This window comes from Camellia sinensis, chromosome 1 (assembly GCF_055761805.1).
Source record: "Camellia sinensis isolate YWXY chromosome 1, ASM5576180v1, whole genome shotgun sequence".
Taxonomy (NCBI): domain Eukaryota; kingdom Viridiplantae; phylum Streptophyta; class Magnoliopsida; order Ericales; family Theaceae; genus Camellia; species Camellia sinensis.
Genome location: NC_138961.1, coordinates 177,139,228 through 177,163,481, shown reverse-complemented (window position 1 = coordinate 177,163,481; position 24,254 = coordinate 177,139,228). Strand labels below are relative to the sequence as shown.

The window sequence follows — 24,254 nt, the reverse complement described above, 5'->3', positions numbered from 1 at the left end:
CAGGCAGTCATCTCGTCCAAGTAAGCTCGGTCTAAACACGGGACCTCGTCCTTGGGGCTAGGACTCGACCAAGCAAGACCAGCTCCAGGGAAGTCCCAGTTAGCTCGGCCTAAACAGGTTGCCTGAGCCTCGACCGAGCAAAACCCACTCTGGTATGGTCCAACTAGCTTGGCCCAAACATGTTCGGCCCTGTCGTGTCCGGCTTCTACCACGACCCAAAGCCAAATTATGAAATCTCCCTCATAATTGCCCCTTAATTCTGTCCGCATTTGCGTGACCGGAATTACATTACAAGACCGGGCTAGACTTTTCGCTCGGTAGTCACTTTGCTCGGTCGGCGAGCAAGGTCAGCTCGGCGACTTTCTTCTTGGCGAGCAAGATCAGCTCGGTAAGGAACTCCAAGGTCGGCGGGCAAGGTCCACTCCGCGACTTGCTTCTTGGCGAGCAAGATCAGCTCGGCAAGGAAATCCATGGTCGACGAGCAAGGTCCGCTCCGCGACTTGCTTCTTGGCGAGCAAGATCAGCTTGGCAAAGAACTCTATAGTCGACGAGCAAGGTCCTCTCGGCTACTTACTTCTTGGCGAACAAGATCAGCTCGGCAAGGAACTCAAAGGTCGGCGAGCAAGGTCAGCTTGGCGACTTTCTTCTTGGAGAGCAAGACCAACTCGGCAAGGAACTCCAAGGTCAGCGAGCAAGGTCCGCTCGGCGACTTACCTCTTGGCGAGCAAGATCAGCTCAGCAAGGAACTCCAAGGTCGGCGAGCAAGGTCCGCTCGGCAACTTACTTTTTAGCGAGCAAGATCAGCTCGGCAAGGAACTCCAAGGTTGGAGAGCAAGGTCAGCTCGGCGACTTTCTTCTTGGCGAGCAAGACTAGCTCGGCAAGGAACTCCAAGGTCGGCGAGCAAGGTTCGCTCGGTGACTTACCTCTTGGCGACCAAGATCAGCTCGGCAAGGAACTCCAAGGTCAGAGAGCAAGGTCAACTCGGCAACTTTCTTCTTGGCGAGCAAGATCAGCTCTGTAAGGAACTCCAAGGTCGATGGGCAAGGTCCGCTCCGCGACTTTCTTTTTGGCGAGCAAGATCAACTCGGCAAGGAACTCCAAGATCGGCAAGCAAGGTCCGCTCGGCGACTTCCTTCTTGGCGAGCAAGATCAGCTCGGCAAGGAACTCCAAGGTTGACGAGCAAGGTCCGCTCGACGAATTCCTTACTTCTTGGCGAGCAAGGTCCACTCGGCGACTTACCTCTTGGCAAGCAAGATCAGCTTGGCAAGGAACTCAAAGGTAGGTGAGCAAGGTCAGCTCGGTGACTTTCTTCTTGGCAAGCAAGATCAGCTCGACAAGGAATTCTAAAGTTGATTAAAACCATCAACAAACCTCTTGCCGAGTAAAATCCATCCAGCAAGGAATTCTAAAGTTAATAAAATCCTCAACAGACCTCTTGCCGAGTAAAACCCGTCCGGCAAGGAATTTCAAAGTTGATAAAATCATCAACAGACCTCCTGCCGAGTAAAACCCATCCGGCAAGGAATTCCAAAGTTGATCTTTCCATCCAAATGATTGTTAGTTGCTCCTTGGACTGCACTAAATCCGCTTACCGAGGCACAAATACAACAACTTTTAGGAAAATGGTCTACTTGTTTCATTGCGCCATTGGCAAAAAGGGTTACAAAAACACAACTAGGAACAAAACTTTAGATTGCCAAAGTTTGATGTTCTGGAAATGGATCGGCCATTTACATTCCGCGAGTTTTATGCCCCTTTTCCTCGGCTTTCTTATAGACATCTTCCAAAAACCAAACACCCTATATCTCTTCCATAGCAGTTTGCATGGCCATCATCTTCTCCGACTGCGTGAACCTTTCGCACTACTCTCTTATTCTCTACTACCGGACTTGTCATCACAGTAGCTGCGGCTGCATCGTCTTCGACTCGGATGTGCTCATTGATGCGCTGCATTAGTTGGCCCATATATGTCGGCTGATTCATGGTAAGCGAGTCCCGCAGCCTATGTTCGACCAAGAGACCGCGCTTATATTGGTTGATTGCCAGGTTGATCGGGCAATCTAAAATCTCATTGAAGGTTCCCCAGTACCTGGAGTTGTATGCCTTGAGTGTGTCGCTCGACTCCATTTTGACACTGAGAAGGTGGTCCACCTCCTTTGGCATTTTAGTGTTGGTCTTGAAACGAGTCACAAAGGCTTCCGCCAACTGCTGCCACCTTTCGATGCTTCCCTCCGGCAGCCTCTCAAACCATTTCAAGCCTAGCTCGCCCAAACTTGACGGGAAGATAAGGCACATAAGAGCGTCATTGCACCTATGTCCGGCCATGACCTGGGGGAAGTGGCTTATATGCATGTATGGATCGGTATTTCCATCGTAGAGCGTAAACTTAGGCTGGTGAAAGCCCGCGGGAAGCGGTGTGGTTTCTATCTCAAGAGAGAAGGGGGTGGCGTTCAGCCTTGCCAAATCAGTGTCTAGAGAGAGAAGCACGATTAGGTGGAGTGGCGGCATTACGACCTCCTCGCTGGCATGACCCCCGTAAATAGCCGCTGGAGCACCGGCACCTTTTCGGCCTCGTGTCGGCGAGCTCCCTCCTTCAGGACATCCCTTAAGTCCTCGGAACGGACGGAGTAAGAATATCCCGAAGTGGTCGCCGAACGTGAGGGACAGTAGGTACTATCTTGCGTGCTAGACTTCTCTGCAGGCATGTCTAGGTCTTCACCCCTATAGCTTCTGGTGATAGATAAGGAAGGAGTGCGCCGCTGGCTTTAGCTGCCTGAATGGCGGGGTTGGGTGCGGTCATTGTGGTCTCCCACTCCAGCAACACCTTTCTCCTTGACCTGGCATTTGAAAGCCTCCATCTCTGCCACCATCCTCTAGATGACAGTGTCTTGGTCCCTTAACTTGTGCTCCAAACGTCTGGCGTGCGATTCTCTTCGTCGCCGGTGTCCGTCTGGGCTCCATGAATGACCAAAACTTCTAGCGCGCTTATCTCGCGCATCTCTTGAATGTCTTCTTGGGGAAGTCTCCAGGTCCGCCATGTTCTAAACGACGGGGAGTCCGTCTCTCTGTCTGGCTGATTCTGGGGTAACACCGTCGATGGCGGACAACGGTATTTCATCATTGTTTGCCATGGAAGACGATTAGATGAACTTGGAAGACAAGGTTTTGTCTATCAAGTTTCCCACAGACGGCGCCAATTGTACGGGGAGCAAATATTCCGCGGAGCTCGTATTCCTTTCGTCCAAGCTCCTTGTCTATCCGATCGACCTGCGAGCACAACGGCGATGAGCTACCCAGCGGTGTGTGGCCGAAAAACCCCTTCGACGGTCAAGTTAGCACACACACTCAGAGATAAAGAGAGAGAGAGAGAGAGAGAGAGAGAGAGAGAGGAAAAGAGTTTCTCTCACCAGATGAAGTTCCATACCCAGCATGGGGGGTGCAGTCACGCTTATATACTTTCTGCGCTCAACTCTGCACCCATTAGTCTCTTGACACATGGAGCTGCTCTCCCATCTGTTAGCATAAATCTAGCGAACACCACCTAACCAAATCGCCAGACAACATCAGCGGGAACTCGACAGCCCGGCGGCATCTCCTTGGCCTTCCACGACCGTGCTGCGTAACGAGTCCGAGTGCTCCACTCGCCAAGCTCCTTCACAGCTGAGCTCGGTAGCATTTCGGCAGAACCGAGTTCAAGACAGGTCGAGCCGGTGAACAAAAGGCCTTTCTCGCCGAGCTACATGTGCGAACCATGGAACCTGGGTTGGCAGGCGGTCATCTCGGCCAAGTAAGCTCAGTTTAAACACGGGACCTCGTCCTTGGGGCTGAGACTCGACCGAGCAAGACCAGCTCCAGGGAAGTCCCAATTAGCTCAGCCTAAATAGGTTGCCTGAGCCTCGACCGAGCAAAACCCACTCTGGTCTGGCCCAACTAGCTCGGCCCAAACATGTTCGGCCCTGTCGTGTCCGGCTTCTACCACGGCCCAAAGCCAGATTATAAAATCTCCCTCACACATAACTAAACAAATTTTCTCTTTTCAAAACTCAACTCTTAACTCCGCACTTAAATCACAACTGCATATTCAAATTATAATTTTAAAATTAAATTAAATGGAGCCATGGTTCGAAAAGATGTTATTCATCCCTTACAAGATAAGTTATAAAATGTAGAAATTTTTCTATCACTTGAATTGTGAATTTATGAATGAAATCAATAAAAAGTATTTCACTAATTATGGAATTCATTTTTTAAATTTTGAAAAAATATTATATATCAAGTATTATTGGAAATGCATTAAATGTTTTTTTAACAAATTAACATATACACTGACAAAAACTAAATGATATACTATTACACTTCACATTTCTTAGAGTCTATATTTGCTACATTGACCTCCCTTAATAAGAAAAACTGCATAAATAATTTTTTTTTTAAATAAGGAATTAATCCGTATAATAAATTAAAATTTTAATTATCAATTATTTTAATTTAAACCATGGTACACTCATTAAAACTAATCACAAACAACCATCATTCTTGTGGATTAGAACCATATAACTACTATGGGTTTGACTTTTCTTAAGTTGATTATCTTGATTTAAGAGAGCGTTTGAGTTTAGTATGCCAATTTTTGGATTGATTTCGATAATCTGAACCGTTCACTTTTTAGAACTCTTTGAATAGAATATTTATGAAAAAAATAAAGATGATCAGATATCGGTAACTATAATTTGAACCAAATTTCTATTATAAAAAAAGGATGCCTATTTTTAAAATTATATTGTCGTCCATTTTTTAATAACAAATATTATTCAAGCATATAGTTACCGATATCAAATTATTTTAATTTTTTGTATAAATATTCTACTTAATGAATCATAAAAAAATAAACGATTTGGATCATCGAAATTGATCTCCAAATAGACCTAAGATGACAATTTGAAAAAAACCACACTTAACTACGATTGCCACCACCTCCTAAACCATGAATCATCGTCACCACCAACCCTCACTACCACCCCCACAACCTTCACACTCTCCAACTCCTTGTTAACCACTATCATGCCACCCCCACAACCATCCAACTACCCCAACCCCCTTCGACTACCATTCTGCCAATTTCCACCACTACTTCACTCTCTATCGCCATTTAACCACCATTTCACCACCCTTATCACCATCCAACCACATCCATTTTTTGCTTGCAAAGTAGTTATCATTTCATATGATTGTTATTAGGAATGGCAATGTGAAATCAGCTCGACGGAAACTCGAGCCACCCCACCTCGATAAGCCAGGTTTTTCCCAAAAATTACCCTTCATAGGACCGGGACTGGTATTAAAAAATAGAAAATTTACCCTTCATAGGGCCGGGACTGGTATTAAAAAATGGATCCCCAACGATTTTCGAACCGGAGACGGTGATAGGTTACCTCTGCCCCGCCTCCGCCCCAAATTATCCCCGAACCATCCCTATATATATATATATATATTCCTCACACTCACTTCACTTCTCTCACAAATCTCAACTCTCTCTCTCTCTCTCTCTCCGTTTCTACCATTCCGCCGCCTAGTTAGAACAATAGCGTCGAATCATCGAGCTACATGTCACGGATCATCAACGTTCCTTTACCCCCTTGCCTCAGATTTGCTCCGATCTGCCCCCTTCGCCTCAGATCTGCTCCGATCTCCTCTGTTGTTTGATCGCGTTGTTCATTGTTCTCATCGAGCTACTGTTTCAGAGGATGAAACCCTAGGTGAAGCTGCAATCCAAGCGTTAACAGGAAAGACTGACAAAGACGTGCCAATGAAAAATGATAATTAATATTACCAAAATTGTGATGCTCATAGTGCTTGTTATTGTTGTGGTAGATTTGGATCTATGGAGAAGATTTCTATTTTTTTTAGTTATTGTTAGATTATTGTTGTGGTAGATCTGTTGCTGCTATTTTGTTTTTTGTTTTTCATTTTTTTTTTCTTTTTTGGCCAGGGAATTTTCGGGATGGGGGAAACCCAATCCCTGTTAAGAAGCGAGGACATGGACGGTGATGGGTTTTCCCGTCGGAGATCAAGGTCAGCGACAGAGAAATTTTCACCATCGAGGATTGGGGACAGGAAGTGTTATCCCCAACCCCACCCCGGCCCATTGCCATCCCTAATTGTCATCGTTGCATTTTTCATCGAATTCCCCTTCCCCATTGCCATGCCACGCCAAACCCATCCTCGAGAGAAAAAAAATTATTCTGTCTCTTTAATTTAGAAAAAACAAAACAATGCTACAACAGTTCCAGCAATCAAATAAAACCATATCTTGCTTCACATTCATTTACCATTTACAAGGCTGCCGTCTGTAACCGAGTTTTGTCATTTGAGTTGAGAGCATCTCCAATGATTCAATATCTAAATAACTAGCTATAATTAGACTTTAACAATGAATAGTGATAAAAGACTACAATTTAACAACGTCGCTCTGCAAAATGTTATTTCTTCTATTTCTATTATGCAATGCCAAATTTAAATGTTGTGTCAAATACCAAGACTTATCAAAATTTATCTAGCAGCTCATATAGCCAGCTATTCGAGAAGAAAAAGTTTAACTTCCTGTCATATTTTAGTAATAGCAAGTTCGCAACCCATATAACTAGCTCTAAGAGAATGCCTATAGCAAACACACTTCTCAAAAAGTTCAAAAAAAAAAAAAAAAAAAAAAATTAAAATCCACTTGTACATATTGACAACTGTCACAAACATGGCTTATCCCTGAGGCACTTATCAGGTGCATTGGGCAACATCTCTCGCTCCATTGTAGCAACAAGGCAAGAGTTGGGATGGTCCTTTTCCCTGTTTCCTGTCACATAGGATACCATTTTTACTCGCTTTCTTCGTCACTTTCCTCCAAGTCTAAATGATTAAAATTCTTTTCAAGTGGTGGAAGGCCATCTTCAGAATCATCACAAGAGCCCTCATCTTCACTTCGAGATGCTACGTCTGCTCCTGTTGCAGTAAGAAAAATGAAAATATTTTCAGTTAACACGATTAGCAACCATATCAGATTAGCGAGTGAAACCTTTATGGGTTATGGAAATTTATTTTACTGGATAAATAAACATATAATGAAGCCATGTCTACTGTGAAAATACTTAGAGAAGTGAAAGGTTAATTTCCAATTACAGTATGCCTATGCCATTGACCAAGAACAAGCCTATATTCCAAAGAATGGGTGAACGGATCAAAGTCATGTAAGGAAATGCCAAACAATTTATCATATTAGCTGATAATATAGTTACAATTAACAAAACCATAAGGTCAAGCTAGTTGCACTTGACAATATCAAAAATGGTAGGCCATCAAGAAGAAAATGCTCCTTATATGCAACTACTTCAGATGATGAGGACGACAAGGAAAGAAAAAAGCTATATGATGCATAACGCAATCACAAGAAAGTCCAAAATGATAAAATTCACTTTTAATAAACAAAAACCAACAGCTCTGATAAGGAACAACAATGCAGTGCTGCAAAAATAATATAAGTAAAAAGGACTGGACTGAGAGTGACTAACGATATTTTGATCAAAACTTTAGCAGAAAATATGGCACTTGATAAAAGAAATTGGGAAAAGGTTGATTATCTGGAACAGGTAATTTTGTGCAGCTTCTGCTTATGGTTTAAAATGCAAAAATAGTTTAAATAAGTCAAAAAAAAGTTGATTATCTGGAAGAGGTAATTTTGACTTCTATTTCTAATTATTTTCAGCTTAAAATATACTGAACCAAACATGCCTGACTTTGGTAGAGTCCTATCTGCCCTTAAGTGTATTAAATACATTGGTTAGGGGTAACAGAGGACTAAAAAGCAAATCACTATTCACCAATATTAATTAATCTATGGGAGATGCTAAATGCACCCAAGAATTTCTCTCTACATCAATCATACAAGAATTTCCCTCGTCAGGTACAATGGTGTCAATGCATGTGGTGGGTGTAACGATAACTTATGTGGGTGTATTTAGAAGCTAAAGTACAAGAATTTCTTTCATAATGTACAAGGGTCTCAAAGCTTGTGGTGGGTGAAACACTTAATTATATGAGTGTATTTAGAAGCTCCCTTAATCTATCTCCACCCCAAAAACTCAACTATCAGTCACGAAAAACTGGAGCTGACAGAAAAGAAATTCTTTTGTGATGTGTAAATGGAGAATTTTTCTTGAAAACAACAAAGAAGTACCTTCAGCAGCTGAAGGAACCTTTGCAACCGATTGACTTTGTTGGGATAGCCAAGCATTCTGAACTGAAATCATATCAGCACTGTTTTCACATTCAGAGTATGCCTTCAGAATTTCCCTGCAATGGTCAAAAGTTAATACAGTGAAAAAGATACAAAAGCAGCATGCATATAATACTTCTGTTAGGAAGCATTTGGACCTCATGTCGAAACAAATCATACATCAAGTTCAAATATTGTTCCAAATAGTCCATCTTGTCTTTAACTTTATTCAAAATTAATATATTCCAACTAAATAAAATCATCAAACTCTGCACCTTCAAAAAAAGTGGGGATATTCCACCCTGGCGTTTTCACTCTGCTCAATGGTTGAGACATGTTTTAAAGAATTCCATGTCTGTACTTGTGCACATGCACAGAAAAGTCACACACGCATGCACGATGAATAGGTGAAAGAAACACAGACAGTAAGATTAATGGTTAAGAAGAAAGTACAAAATACCTGTTCAGGGACAAGAAAGCATGACCCCACTTGAACTTACTTAGCAACAAGTTCGCTGTTTCCTCCTCCCCACTGTTGAAACGTATGAAAGCAATGTATCACTAATATGTTACTAACAAGTTCCACATAGTATGCTACAACTTAATAGTTAGTGAGATGAAGCATCCGATAGTGATGACCCACACAAACTAGATGTACTATCAATATTGGATATTATTTAAGCATTCCCTAGACCTTGATTTAGCGGGAGCCTTGTGCACTGATCGCCCCATTAGTTTTTCTTGCTAGAGGTTTAATAAATAAAAAATAAAATGGGAGTATATATTTAGAAATAATACCACAAGAGAATGCAAAATACACATCCATGCTGATATATGGATCGATGCAAGCAAGTTTTTTTTGAGCAGGATGCAAGCAAGTTTTTTTTGAGCAGGATGCAAGCAAGTAGAACATGCATATGAATTGATACACAGAATTGCACATCAAGTAAAGTTAGTGGCTGGTGTCAAATTTGTCTATCCTCCAAATGTCAAGACAAAGGGAAATTACTAAATTGTCAAAAACAAAGGGACATTACTAAGTCATTAAAGCTTCACAATTCCTTCTTCCACATCTTGGAGTTGAATGACATATTTATGCAATATTACATGTTTCACTTTGTCCAAAATATTAATGTAACACAACTACACAACCGAGGCTACTTCTCTTGCTTTTGTAAGACTAGGGGATGGAGCGGACACCTGTCAATTAGTGCATCAAGCAAATAATATAACCAACCCAGGCCATGGTTTGTGATTTCATGTCCAGCAAGGACACCTCACATATTTGAGGTGTCCGCGTGATATGGTCCACCATCTGACTGATTGCCCTGCTAATGAAGGGTCACAAGTGCTAAGCCAGCATAGTATGCATCTTTATTTTCCCAACAATCACAGATTACTTCTAACTACTACATAAGAGTCTATTCAGTACCCAGTGAGCACCCAAATAAAGAAAACTCGCACAAAAACGGATAAAAAGGGGTAAATTCTGGTACCATATTATTAATGCTGCAGATAATGCCTCAACACAAGACAGCTGACATGGTCGACCGTAGTTGACTGGATTCGCCGCTACCAACCATGGTACTGCAATCCCAAATGATTTGTCAACTTTCAAGAGACAGTCTAGGGGAAAAAAAAACAACTCAAAATAACAGTTCTGTACCAGATCATGGTTCTAAGAATAATATCTTGTTTATGTATAATCTTAGGAAGCACAATGTGACAAGAAAAATCCAAAGTTTATGCTTTGTGTAATTACTGTAGTATCTTAGTAGCATTTTTGTATATGTACCCAGGCTTCTCTGACAAACAAAATCACAAATGTAATCCTCCGGCAATGGTATGAAACAAAGCAAGGAAGGCATATAGTGTTTGAACTTAACCAAGTTGTTCCAGAAGTGTGTCAACATTTTACGTGGACGTGGGATATGGAGTTCAACTGCATTTTCTTGAACAGAGTTTGAAAACATTGTTTTTTGAAGGAGTCAATTTGTCTTGCCAGATACTGCAAAATACATCACAATTAGTTGGGCTTACATTTTGTCAACTAATTGTGAATTTGTGATGGGCCAAACTGCTCTCCTTTTTTTAGTCTCCATTTTCTGGCAATTATATCTTAAGGTGCTTGATGGGAATCAGCCTCGAAAAGTGTATGCTACAAAACCAAAAAGGGTTTTTGATTTTTTCAGGGGTATTTAGTAATTTTTAGATCAGGGGTACCTCCTCATTTTCAGATATGGGGGTAATTTGTTGTTTTGGGATCAGATTAGGTAGCTATTTTTTAGGAGATTTCTTAAGTCCTTTTCTTAGTTGGATTGAGTTTGAATCCCAATTAGTTTTGGAAGGAAATGGAAATCTCAAGTTAAATAACAGGCTAACATAGTTTTATGCTTTTATAAACTAGCCTTGTGAAGACAATTTTAAAAGTTTTTATAAGTGAAATTTCTACAAGTTCTGCTTTCTTCAAATGATGAGATCCCATTTAATCATTCTAGGTGAGACTCCTAGAAAACATTAGTGATGTTCTAAGGTTTAACCCCCCTCCTTTGTCTCTTCACTCAGATCTAACCAGTTTCCAGCAAGTGTCTATGCCAACAATCAGCCACATCCAACCTTTTTTCTTCAAACAATAACACTGAACCTAAAGGTTAACCCAGGTACCTTTTAGTATTTAAAGCCCTAAAAAATTACTAAACGCCCCGATGCACAGATATTCCCAAAATTCCCCTGCATATCCAGAAATAACCCGCAAGCTAAACCTTTTATGCCCTACAAGTACTTATGAAACCTTCTCAATCCTAAGTGTCACTCACATCCCTATTCTGGCACAGTTTACCCTAATTCACATTCCGAAATCTACCCTACCAAACCTCATTGTGGTTGCTGCTTAATATAACTAGTTGAAGGTTCTGTCTAGCATCAGTGCTACAACATATAAAACTTGGACTGCCAGGTGGGAAGGAACGCTTTGAGTATGAGAGCAGTAAGTTCTGGAAATAACACCGAACGGTGTACCCCACCCACAGCTCCCAACACCACCACTGCGCAATGGCCTTTTCCTTTCCATTCTTGTGCATCGTACCTTAATGAACTTAACTATCTATGCTTTCTTATGCAAAACCCACATGAAAAAGGACATCACCTAGTGTTGGTTCCCACATAGGTGCTAGGAGGTGTAATATTGGATGACCTAACCTTTTTATTATTTGCAAGAAGTTGCTACTCTTAATACAAGGGATACCAAGTGGATAGAGTTTTTATAAGTGGTGGGTGATCTTAATCGCTACATAGAGATATTCAATGAAGGATGTGAGGGATGTGAAAGAGTAGATGGAGGTTTTGGATTTGGCGAGAAATTATGAAGGTAGTTCTATCCTAGAGTTTGCAATGTCATACGACTTTGTAATAGCAAACACGTGCTTCAAGAAGAGAGACGACCACTAACATTTAAAGATTGTAAAGGAAATTGTAAAGATCGTAAAGAAGAAAGAGTCTTGCTTTGCTACACAATACAGATTACAAGTATATGTATTAGGAAAGTGAAGACTAGCTAAATAGACTTGATAAAGGAAATTGTAAAGATTGTAAAGTAATAGTAGGAGAAAGAGTCTTGCTACACAATATAGATTATAGGTCTATGTATTAGGAAAGTGAAGAGGAAGAGAAGGGCAAGTAGGCATCTGCGAATTAGATGGTGGGATTTAAAAGGTGAAAATTTAGCACTATTTAAGAACATAATGATTAGTAAGAACGAACAAAATTGAATGAAGAAATTAATTCTATGTGGTGTGTGTAAGATGGCTAGTTGTATGAAAAAAAGTAGCAAAAGAGGTTCTCGGCACCACCATTTTGATTAAAGCATCTCAATCTATAACTCATTGTTCAATTTTTACATGACTAAGAATTTAATAAAAGCATAGACAATTTATTAATCCAATACCATGTAAGACAAAGTATGGATGCATACAGTTGAGCTAACAAAATACATAGAAAAGCATAGCCATGTGAGAATAAAATAAGACTAATTCTATGAGTAAATTGAAATTCATACAGAGTCGAGGAGCAGCACAACGCAACTTTGTGAAAGGTACATCATCCAAGCGTGCCCATGAGCAATCCACAACAGCTAACCCTTTCCGCTTAATTAGGATATAATCTTCTTTTGAGACACATTGACTCCCAGCAGGACTGACATCATGATTTTAAAAGAGAAATTAAATATCAATAAGAATATGTGTGTTATATAAAAGCTATGGACTTAACAAAGCACCACACAAAGATATCAGTATCTCTCCATATGTGCATTGTAGCAATTATCAATCTATTTTTCTCAATTATCTTGGTCAATCTAGGAAGATTTAAAGATTGACACAGTCAGATGTTAAGTCAGATGTTAAGTAGCACAGACATGGACACATGACACAAGTAGCACATACATACACAGACACATAAATTTTCATAAAATGCACAATATAAGACATGGGGGACACTACACATATACAAGATATATAATTATATATATTTGTTATATGTCATATATAAGGATAGATAACTATTACTCCCTCCATCCCAAAATAATAGTCCCTTTTGGAAATTCCAACTTTTTTGGTAGTACAATTATTGCACTTTAAAACTATTGATTTTCAAAAATTACCCTTTGATAGTACATTTTTGGGGAATATCAATTGCCATAATTGTACATTTTGTGTTGTTAATGAATTTAAAATAAGGGCAAAATAGGAAATTCATATTATTTTAGTCCTTGATTTTTGAAAATTGACTAATATTTTGGGACAATGAAAAATGGAACAAGGAACTAATATTTTGGGACGGAGGGAGTATATATCATATATGTAAATATTTAAGTCCAAGATAATAATTTTTTATAAATATGAATTGCTTTCATTTTCTCATTGGATTCCAAGCTATTTTACTAAAACTTGTAATATGTTTCATGCATGTCTAACTGCTGGGAAGTGTTCAACAAGTGTCGTGTCGTGTCGTGTTGTGTTGGTGTCCGACATGGTATCCGACACGACACGTTTCCTTCTTAGAAGTGTTTGTAATTCTTATTAGATGCTTTCAACTACAAATCAATAGATTGTTTTCAGCAAAGATATGATAAGATGGTAAATAGGTTGAAACATTCCAGTTTTCTTGAAGCTCTTAGAATGCAGGTGTCATCAAGACATAGGACTATAGAGCCCATTATCATTGGTACATATCCAACTGTTGGTAGAAGTCATTACATGAAAAGACATGCCGGGGACTTAACTTACAGAAGAGAAACAGTTCTTTTCTATCCAAATTTTCCCCAGAACACATGTTTTATGTTTGAGAACTACATAGATCTAGGATTCTCCACATAACAACAATCACATGATACATTACTGTACAAGAGGACCACAAACATAATAAGGGAAGCTGAGATAACTCTGATAAAAATACCTCAACACAATGCCTCCAAAACCATTGTTGACACGCAACTCCTGCAAGATATTATTAAATTCATCATTCAGCAAAACTAATAATTTGCAGAAAAATAAAAATAAAAATAAAAATCTGATCTCTCTGAATGTCATCACTTGATTAGTGGCAGGGGTCATTAAAGAATTCAAAAACTCTCAAATATAGCAGAGGAGGCCATAAGACAATACCAATATTCTCAAAAAGGCCTTTCATCTTTTAAGGGAATGCGTCATAAAACTTATTCATGATATCACCAAATTTGTTCGCCCAATTCTCTTCATACTTTTAAAGTTTCTTTAAGGACTCTATGTTTGGACTCCCCAATCACTATTCTAAACAGACTTTTTGGCACTTTGTTAGGAAATCATTTCACCTTTTTTGCAATGGTTGCTATTCTAAACTGATTAAAAAGAAAACAAAGACCAGAAGAAGAAGAAGAAGAAGAAGAAGAAGAAGAAGAAGAAGAAGAAGAAGAAAGTATTAAGTCTACATCTTGGCTATCAGAAAACAACAATTATAGGCGTCATGAACAATTTGTTCACACTCTTTTTTAGTTTGCAAAAAAAAGCATGAAGGACCCAATGGTCGAGCCAAACTACGTTCCCCAAACAATTTTAGCTCTCAAGTTATCGACAACTATGAAGCTTGAACAATTCATTAAGTCGTCATACCCAAAGTCACAAAATCGTGGTGCGGGAGCAAAAGAAAGTGAGTGTGTGTCAATTTTTAAAATTTGTAGAGTTGAGCATGCCTTGAGAGCATCTATATTATATCAATTTTAAATTTTAATATAATTAAATATTTATATTTTAAAATAACATAGCGTGTTATTGTTGGCATTTATTATATTTTTATGTTATAGGCATCTAAATTTTACTATTTTTGATAACAAAAATATAAAGTGTATACATAATATTGTAGGAACATATTATAATGCATGAGTTGTTAGTTCAGTGGTAAAATTATTCTTCACTGACAGATCTCAGGTTCTACCCTTGGACCAAGCATTTTGCTCAGCGCACCAAGTGAGAAAGGTGGTTCAACATATGCGGCGTGCAACAAAGCGTGTATATATGTCACATTTTCATTGGTGTATTATGAGTTTATGGATCTAATTATATGAATTTGCAAATTACAACAATTAAATCCGCGAATATAGCAAGAATTTGTGCTCAATTCACAAATTCGCAAACTAATCTATGATCTGCCACCCTAGGTAGATAGATTAGGCGACCTAGGTCACACTTGTGTCCGACGCATGTCAAACACAAACACAACAAAATACGTATTGGGCATGCCACATGGTATGTCCATTTCTTTTTCTTTTTTTTTTCATTGGACACATACGAGGACACTAAGAAAACATGTGTGTCTCATGTCTAGACATGCCACAGGACACTTTAGGTTTATTATATTTTCATAAAGATTGTTTGGTGGTCAATCTATAGTATTTGGAAACAATATGGGGGAAATTGAAAGAATGAGAAAGAGCAAAAAAATAAAAAAAAATTAAAATAATCTCTCTCATATGTTTTATCTTTGATAATATATATAAAAGTAAAAAATATATATAAATTAACTTTTCAAGCCTCCTAGCACATCATTCTTCTTCATCACCTTTGATCAAATCTTCCAAAAGTAACTTTGATTACTAGCTCCACACTCCCCTTTCACTGCAAATTAACATGGGCCAAAAGATTCCTACCTTTTGGACAGATCATTACCAAGGGGCGGCATGAGCCTAAAGAAAGCACACCGCCATCCCTTGAATCACCATTGTTTGAGAGCAAGACAACCTCACCAAGTTCATTCCCCACGCTCTCCACACCTCTTGCAAGGACTAAGCCTCCCATACCCTCCACTACAAACTCATCACAATCACTTTCAATTAAAGCCCACACCATCTATTCATCCCTCTATAACCTTCCTCTAACTTCACCCCTAATTCTGACTCGGCCCCCTCACAATCAAAGCCATCATGTCAAACTCAGACAATTCAACTTACATCCTCAAGTTCCCACACAACAAGGGGTGTAAGAAAAATTGATTAGAACCGAACCAATAGCTCAAGACAGACCGAACTTTCAATTTTCGATCTGTTTTGGTTTTGAAAATTTAACATCGATACAAAACGAATTGACCAAAATATTATATATAAATACTTTGATATTTTAATCGTTTAAATATTAGAAGATAAGTGACCAATAATACACGTTTTATAAAAAAAGTTAGGGAGGTGAGGCATTTATAGAGCAACTTTCACCCTTTTTCTTCATTTATTCCCAATGTAAAATTTTGGGACAATTTGAAAAAAAACAAACAAACAAACAAACAAAAAAACCAAGGTTTGAGCCTTGTAACAAAATAAACCCAGACTTTTTTAATTTTATCAATTTAAATCCTAATATTTTGATTTGTTTTCAATTTAAACCATTTACCTATTTTTGTTAAGAAAAACTGCCAGAAAAATGTATTTTAGTCTTTAAAATCAATGTAGGTATACATAAAATGGTTAAAATACCATTTTCATTCAATTTAATGACTAAAATACCCATTTTTCCATTGATTTTACTTAACGAAAATAGACACATCGTTTAGATTGAAAACAAATCAAACGTTTGGGGTTTAAATTGACAAAATTAAAAACTTAGGGCTTATTTTGTTACAAGGCTCAAACCTTAGGAGTTTTTTTTTTGTAGTATTCCGTAAAATTTTACAAGTTTTTATAAAATATTTTAAACACATTATATGAATTCCTCCTCTATACCAGTCTATTCCTCCTCAACATAACCTCTAGTTCCCTTTCTAATCCGAGTAGGAGGAAAAAGAAGCCCAAGACTATATAGTTGGTCCTTGGTTTTGGAGGAAATGTGATTCGAAGAAAAATTAGAAAATGAATTAGGCCCAAAACTATTCATGTCAATAGGACAAGTCTTGAACTTGGCTAGGTTGCCATAAATCTTTGGGCACCTCATTTCCAACCATATGGTTCACCACACGCATCTTCTTCATATCTCTATTTGCACTTTTAGGGATGAACCCAACATCACTTGTTGAAATTAGGCCTTGTCTTGACTCAAGCCTAGCCGTATCATCAATTATCCATTTCTCTGAACTAACCAACTCTAATTCTCTAAAAAACACATCCCTCTTTTGTCATACCAAATTGACGGAGTAGTGTTGTGGCCATGCCTTAGGGCTTATTTTAACTTGCAGATAGTAAGCCGAGCAACCATACTTTGCGCCGCTAGTCACATAAGCCCCAACGAATACTAGTAGATGTCATGGTACCCCTAACAGTCTACCACGTGGAGGGTAAGAATTTTAACGTAAAAGATGACCTGGCTCCCACAGGCTGACCACGTAGCAACGATGACCCATATACCCACAGTTGCAACAAGAACTAGAGTTCAAGTCTTAATTTCAATTCTTCTGGATGAAAAATACAAAAAACAAAAAGAATCAAAGCATGGCAATAAAATTAGGATATGCAGATGCCTCCTCAAAAAGTTATTAAGCTTTTGTAAAAGAGGACTGATTAAGACCCCCTCAAAACTCCCACCCCCACCACCCCCACACACACGTGGGGGTTGGGGATTGGGAGAGAAGAAAAAAAAGAAAAAAGAAAAATGGACCAATCAAAAGCAAAGGGGGTCAAAGGGAGTGGAGGGAAAGAGGGTCTTAAACATTTTTGTTTGTAAAATGTAAATATAAAACAACCCTACGTTGATTTTGACCATAGTTGTTAAATTGGGATTCGAATCATGAATCGAAATAGACTTGTACCAAATTGCAAATCGAATCGAATCGAATCGTGAATCGTAAATATTCAGTCACTTTTTAAATTTCATAGAAAAATATATCTACGTGTTTAGATATTAAATATATATAATAAATATGAAATATTTAGACTTAAATCAATGATAATATTATTTTGAATGATGATCACGTTGGCTTAAGTAAAAAGTTAAATCAATGAAAATGTTATTTTGCATGATGATAACGTGGTCTAGGTAAAAAGTTAACACGGGTTCCCATGTTCACCACTTTACCTTTTCCCTTTTAAATATTATTTCTTATCAACCATTCTTAATAAAAAAAAGCAAACAAAGACAAACTTTTAATTTCCAAGTAACAATAACTCAACAACAATATGGGTGTTTGGGAAGTTACTATTTTAGTAAGTTTTTTGTGTTTAGAAAGATGATTAGATTTTTTTGTAATTGGATGTGATGTTTGTGAGAGAAAAAGTAAAGTGATTATGGGTTTGATGTGACATTTTGTCTTATTAGCTATTTTAGTATATATTGTCTTTTTGTAAATTTTAGCCAAAAAATACCCCAAACCCAACTTGCCAAACAGCCCTAATGTTTTTAACCTTTTACAAGGTTAAGAAACCAAAATATTGAAACTTAATCAAAAATCTCACTTGATGCTTTAAAAAAATTCCTTTTGTAAATGCAAGCACTTGGATAAATTGAATATTTGAGAGTAAATTGGGAGGGAGAAAGTCAAAAGATGGCATATAGTAATCCTAAAAATCTTTAAAAGGTTGTGTGAACCCTTTTCCAACAATAAAAAACCAAAAAAGAAAGCCAAATATTGATTTTAGCAAATCGATTCACGATTCACTGATTCAGTTCAACAATTCATAGCTATTTGCGATTCATGCAACCTGTTCATATTGATTACCCACTGAATCAAATCAAATTGAATTGTACAATTCTAATAACAGAGATTTTGACCCATCAGATTGCTACTTATCTAGCAGCAAAATACATCCCAAAAGCAGCCAAATGTGAGCCTTATTTTAGATCCTTCCATGTTTGGAACAACTTGTATTTCCAATTTCTAAACCCATCTTCAATTACCACTTTTGAATAAAACTCGAGCCATCAATCTAAACACTAAACTGATGGTAGCTACGAATCCTTCAAAAACAACAGTAAACCAGCAGCTAAAACCAACCTAATCATGGCATAACTAACTTACTCAGTTTTACCAATTTGTGGCATCTAAAATATTCCTGCTACTAACCTTAGGGATTCAACTCTGCAGCTCTGCGAGCTATATGAAATCATTCAAGCCCAACCAGCACCAATTTTCAACCTAAATTAAACCAGCAACATCAACCATTCCAAGTCACTATTGTTTTCTTAACATTTTGAGCCTTGATTACCTTATAGCTCCATCCCTAACTTTGGATATGCAGTTCCAGAACTCGGGAATCATGGAAAATAAACCTAACATTATCTAGCATCACGACAACAAATTATAGACAATAGTTGCCCATATGAAAAGCCCACACTAGCCAGTGTACGGAGAAATAAATAAAAAATATCAACTTTTCTCCATACAAAACCTCTCCTTGTCTCTCCCAACACCCTCTCTTGCACTGTCAGCGTACTTTATCTGGCTTTTGAGTTCACTTTCTTCCCCTTCAATTACAAACTCAATAACAATTTTTGGCCTAGACAATACCTTAGTGCAATTCTCCAAGCTTGCTCCTCAAACCTGAGCAGACTTAACCAATAGGCAACCAGAGTCTGACACATTGCAGACCAAAATCAACCTTAACATACATCTAGTTGTTTGGGATCATTGAACACCCAGTATCACATAAACAATAATTCAATTTATGATGTCCTCTTGCTCATTGCACCATGGCAATTTGTCATAAACAAAATGGATTGCTCTTGTGTGGAAGCTTGTAAGGCAATTGCAGCATTCCTGTTGAGTGCTATCCTTACAAGACAAATCAAGAACTTTCTTTTTTTTTGCTCTTTTCTGGAAAACCCACTCCAGTCCAGCAGTACTACTATATAAAATCTGGAAAAGCCCGTTAATTATGTACATGCATAAACAAAATACAATTAAAAAAAAAAAGGAGTTAAACTGAAACATTTTTGGTGGGTTAGTGTTTTAAACAGATACTTTCTTTCAACAAACCGAATCTTGAAAGCTTGCGTCCTGTGCACCTTTTTGCATCGCATTGCCCAAAATCCTGAATCAACAAGGACATGCCAATTAGATTCATAAATGTGAATGAACCTTAATTATAAATGACAGTTCACACAGTTCAAGATCTCAACATTAATTATTCCAGCCTTAAATTGAAATAAACCTTTCGATCAAAATACTTGTTTAAGGCAAACAACATGTAATCTGTCATGCTTTAGTGATAGATCTGATGAAATTTGCCAAGACCAGTAAATTCTTTTAATATGTGCCCGGAGTCTGGAGTCTAAATCTTAGCACGCAGGTAAAACAGAGGAAGAAGAATGAAGGTAAAAAACATCATCGTTATTAAAGAACAATTTATTTACATATAAACCATTGTTAGAATCTGAAAGGCAATAATAACACAATGTTTTTGCAATATAAATACAGGACTTGTAAATTTCAAAGTGTCATATTAAATTGGGTAAATTACACTGACCACCCCTAATGTTTATAAAAAGTACAATAAACCCCACAATTTTTACACCAACATTCTTTTTAGTATGGCTAGAGCAACGTGAGCTGATGCAGATGATGTGTAGACACAGGATATCCATACCACTAGTGAATTAATGGTGAAAATGGGTAAAAATTATAACTTTAAGGAGCACGATGTAATTATGCAACAAATTGTATGGCTCAGTGTATTTTTCAAATCACAGAGAGGTCACTATAATCCACCCTATTACATTTTACATCCCCAAGCCAAATACACCAAAAAAATCAAATACATACCCACATTGCAAGCTGAATTTTGGGAACCATTGCCTCCTCTTCAGTCGCTGTAACAATAAGAAACTTGTTCAATGCCGCATAAATTTTTTTATAAAAAATCAAAAAATAAATACACTAATTGCCACTGCAACAATTTATCAAACACCTGGAATGCCATGTATGTATATGCATGAATCCTATCGATGTGAGTGATTTGTGATGATTTCTTTACCTGGTTCAGTTGGGAGAGACTCCACATCGTCCCTGGAAAAGTACATGAGTGGTTAGTGAGTAGTGAAAGAGCAATCTTCTCAAGAGTAGACCATGTGGGTCGGTGTGAATTGAGAAGGAAAATAAGAATTTACCGTGGAAGTTCACGGGTGCGACTAGATTGTCCTCGATGTGACTGGTTGTTTCTGAATCGCTTTGGCTTGTTGTGACCCATTTTTAGGGAAAACACTCCAGGGTAGTTATGTCGATTAAGAACAACGCAGTGAGACTCGGAATAACGCTGCAAATTACACGGCAAATTGGAGAGACGGTGGCTTCATATGAACTTGGCGTATTGTAATTATGGCAAATTATACTGACGCCCCTTGGAATTGGTATATTAGCAACCCTCGCCTGTTGAATATTATATTTGCTATTTGGCATTAATTATCACATTACACGTTGCCCCTTCTCTTACTTTACTTTTTTTTATTGTTATTCATTTTTAAGAGGAGTTCCTAATAAGTAAACTTATCGTCTAATAGGTCTTAATATTTGTTTCTTGGGTATGGCTTCTGTCCAGTTTGATCCAGTCCGTGCTGTTGGGCCCGTGGAGGCTCACCACAGGTCCCGTTTTGATAATCTGAACCGTTCAATATGTAGAACTCGTTGAGTACTATATCCTTGTAAAAAATTACGTTGATTGGATATCGATAACTATATGATCAAATCAGTTTCGTATTAAAAAATTTGGACGGTGAACAAATTAACGGTTGACAAAAAACTGTTTTGATCACATAGCTATCGATATCCGATCAACGTGATTTTTCATGATATATAGTACTCGATGAGTTTTACACATTGAACGGTTCAGATTATTAAAACGGAATCCGTGGTGCGCCCCCATGGACCCAACAGTACGATCCAGTCCGATCCCGGACTGGACAGAAGCCATACCCTTGTTTCTTATATCTCTCTAGAAAACCATCTAGCTATCTCATTTATTTCTTGATCATCCTAAATCCATTGGGATTTTGATCCCAATATAATCATTGAAAATAGATAGCTCGTCAAGGGTTACGTTATGTGCGGTGGATATTAGGTTTTAACGCTATTGATTTTGAAGTTTTTCCTATATTTTCTCTTCGAAACTTGAGGTAAAGAGTTTCTTTGAGTTATATATGTGGTGTTACCATATCTTTACTTATTTTGGTATGCTTTTAAGCAGAGGGTTTGAGATTTGAAGTGTTGGGCTTTGGAAATGTGAAAAAGTTATTTTTTTTAATGATTTTATTCAAATAAATTTGTCTTGTGAGCTTATAAGACTCTTAGGAGTGAATGAAATAGAATATTTTGAAAATGAGATAAAAACCCTATTTGTGATCAAATCTTAGATTTTGGAAAAATTTTGAGAAAAGTGAATTTTGTTAAAAGGTTTATGCAATTGATGGAAAATTCTTCGAGAACGTGATGAATTTTCACATGGTGTTGTGTTGATTAGGGTATCTGTGGAATTGATGAGTTTTGTGTTAAGAAACTTATATGGATAGCATGATTCTATATATGTTTGAACTAAGAAAGAAAAATAAATATTGATTGTGAATATGGAAATATATTGTATGTCACATGGATATGGATTTTTAATATGATTTGAGAAATATTGAATATTGCATCTTACTTTGAGCAAATGTTGAGTATTGTGAAAATTTGTACAATAAACCTATATAATTACATCTCACTTCATTCGTTTGTATATCTTTGAGTATTGTTTATTACGACTGTGTTTTGGAAATTGATTTTTTTTTTTTTTTTGTGAGAGAATGATTGTTGACTTTAAAATGTTTTGGAGTAAATACATTTGGTAAGTCCAGATAAAGGATGCAATTGGTATTGTTAAAATTGGCCGGAGTGTCTATAGTGAAATACTAAAAACACGCACAGAGTAGGTATCGCGTGCCTTTCAGTTAGGAGTCGATAAAGTGGGGATTGGTGTGGCTTGATATGTCTACTTGTAGATACCAGCATAGGGATTATCTGCCGCGTATGTTATATTTGAAATTCATTAAGACAATGAGCTTTTTGAAATGAACATTACATATAATTTTCAGAAAGAACAAGAAAACTGCTTCGGACCACTAATAGACAACTAATGACATGGCACTAGGCGTGGGCGTGGGTCGGTTGTGACCATGGAACCTTCAATCCGCAATCCGTCCGCCAGATTGGCGGATTGGAGAAAATCAATCCGCATCCGTTCGCTAATCCGGCGGATGTGGATTGAACGGATTGGCGGTTTGGCGGGTGGATGCGAATCGGTTTGGCGGTTTAAAATTTTATAAATTTTCAACATAATTCACCTTGTGCACTTCCTAAAAAAAAATAAAAAATATTACAGTCAATGACTTAAAAAAATATTACAATTATTGCATGCCTCATCCAAAGCAAAAAAATTTGAAACTTTAGAATATCACAATCACAGCATGCCTCATCTACATAAAGTATTACAATTTGTGATTCTTAAAATATAAAAACAATTCAAACCACCAAAACCATGAACAAAACAGTAGTAGAGATTGTATGTCTCTGTATTGTTACATCTATATCTATTTTTGAAAACAAAAACCAACCAACATATATCATATTTGCTATTTATTATTTTTAGAGATAGATTTAAAAATCAAAAAATATAGATAAATAATACGTTTATTTTTTTCAATCAAAAATAAAGATTTTCAAGTTGATTTTTTTTTTCAAAATAATATTTAAATTGTTTTTTAATTGAAAACATAAACATAATATTTAAACAAAACTAAAACACACAAAGTCTTATAAATTACTAGGGGTACACGCGGTTTGGCGGTTCGGTTGCGGCCAAAAGAATCTCAAATCCGCCATCCGTCCGCTAGATTGGTGGATTGGAGAAAATCAATCCGCAACCGTCCGCTCGTCATCGTGCATCCGTCAAAAAATGCGGCGAATCGGATCGGATCGGTCGTTTTTTGCGGATCGGTATATCTGCTGCTCACCCCTATGTGGCACCATGTGGACCCCACTACTGATGTGATAGTTTGGTCTTTTTTTTTTTTTTTTTTTGTTCTTTGCACTGTCAACTCATTAGAGCTGAATTAGTGCTACAAACTAAAAGAACAATTATATGGATTTTGGGAACATGGCATTGTACGACATATATATTGCAAGACTGCTTAAACACATACACTCTATTAAGATCTCTTTACTGGGTTTTGTACTCACCTCTCGTGGATTTGTGCACAAAATGATGTGATGATCCCGTCTAGCCAAAGGCGTGTGAAGTACCCTTTAGAGCATGAGGTTTTTTTTTTTTTTTTTTTTTTTGTTTATTTTGACAAGCCAAGGTTTTACTTGTATGGGTTTGATAACCATCTTTTGTGTAACTGAGTTTAAGATTGGAATCGTAGCCTTAGGGCATTCTTTTGTGTTGTTTCTTTGTACTAATCGTCTCGCATGCTATAGATTCAAACTTTTAGAAGATTGAATATGTATTGTACGTGGACTTGTTTTGTAAATCTCTTATGTGATATCAAATACAAAAATAGAGACTTGACCAATTGAAT

General features: G+C 37.7%; 1 protein-coding gene and 1 long non-coding RNA gene across 2 annotated transcripts; one reads left to right on the top strand and one right to left on the bottom strand.

Moving 5' to 3' along the window:
* The first annotated feature begins 5,519 nt into the window (after nucleotides 1-5,519).
* On the top strand, nucleotides 5,520-6,326 carry LOC114294193 (uncharacterized). The gene is made up of 2 exons (XR_014341323.1): nucleotides 5,520-5,758; nucleotides 5,992-6,326. It is a non-coding gene; the product is annotated as an uncharacterized LOC114294193 (long non-coding RNA).
* Nucleotides 6,327-6,470: 144 nt separating this feature from the next.
* LOC114294192 (RNase L inhibitor protein-like protein) lies at nucleotides 6,471-21,080 on the bottom strand. The gene is made up of 10 exons (XM_028238321.2): nucleotides 20,817-21,080; nucleotides 20,684-20,715; nucleotides 20,473-20,519; nucleotides 19,676-19,741; nucleotides 13,717-13,757; nucleotides 12,320-12,456; nucleotides 9,762-9,852; nucleotides 8,726-8,797; nucleotides 8,227-8,342; nucleotides 6,471-6,995 (listed from the first exon to the last, which is right to left on the bottom strand). The coding sequence occupies exons 1-10, from the start codon at nucleotides 20,894-20,896 to the stop codon at nucleotides 6,871-6,873; spliced, it is 807 nt and encodes a 268-aa protein (XP_028094122.1). The 5' UTR covers nucleotides 20,897-21,080; the 3' UTR covers nucleotides 6,471-6,870.
* Nucleotides 21,081-24,254: the final 3,174 nt, after the last annotated feature.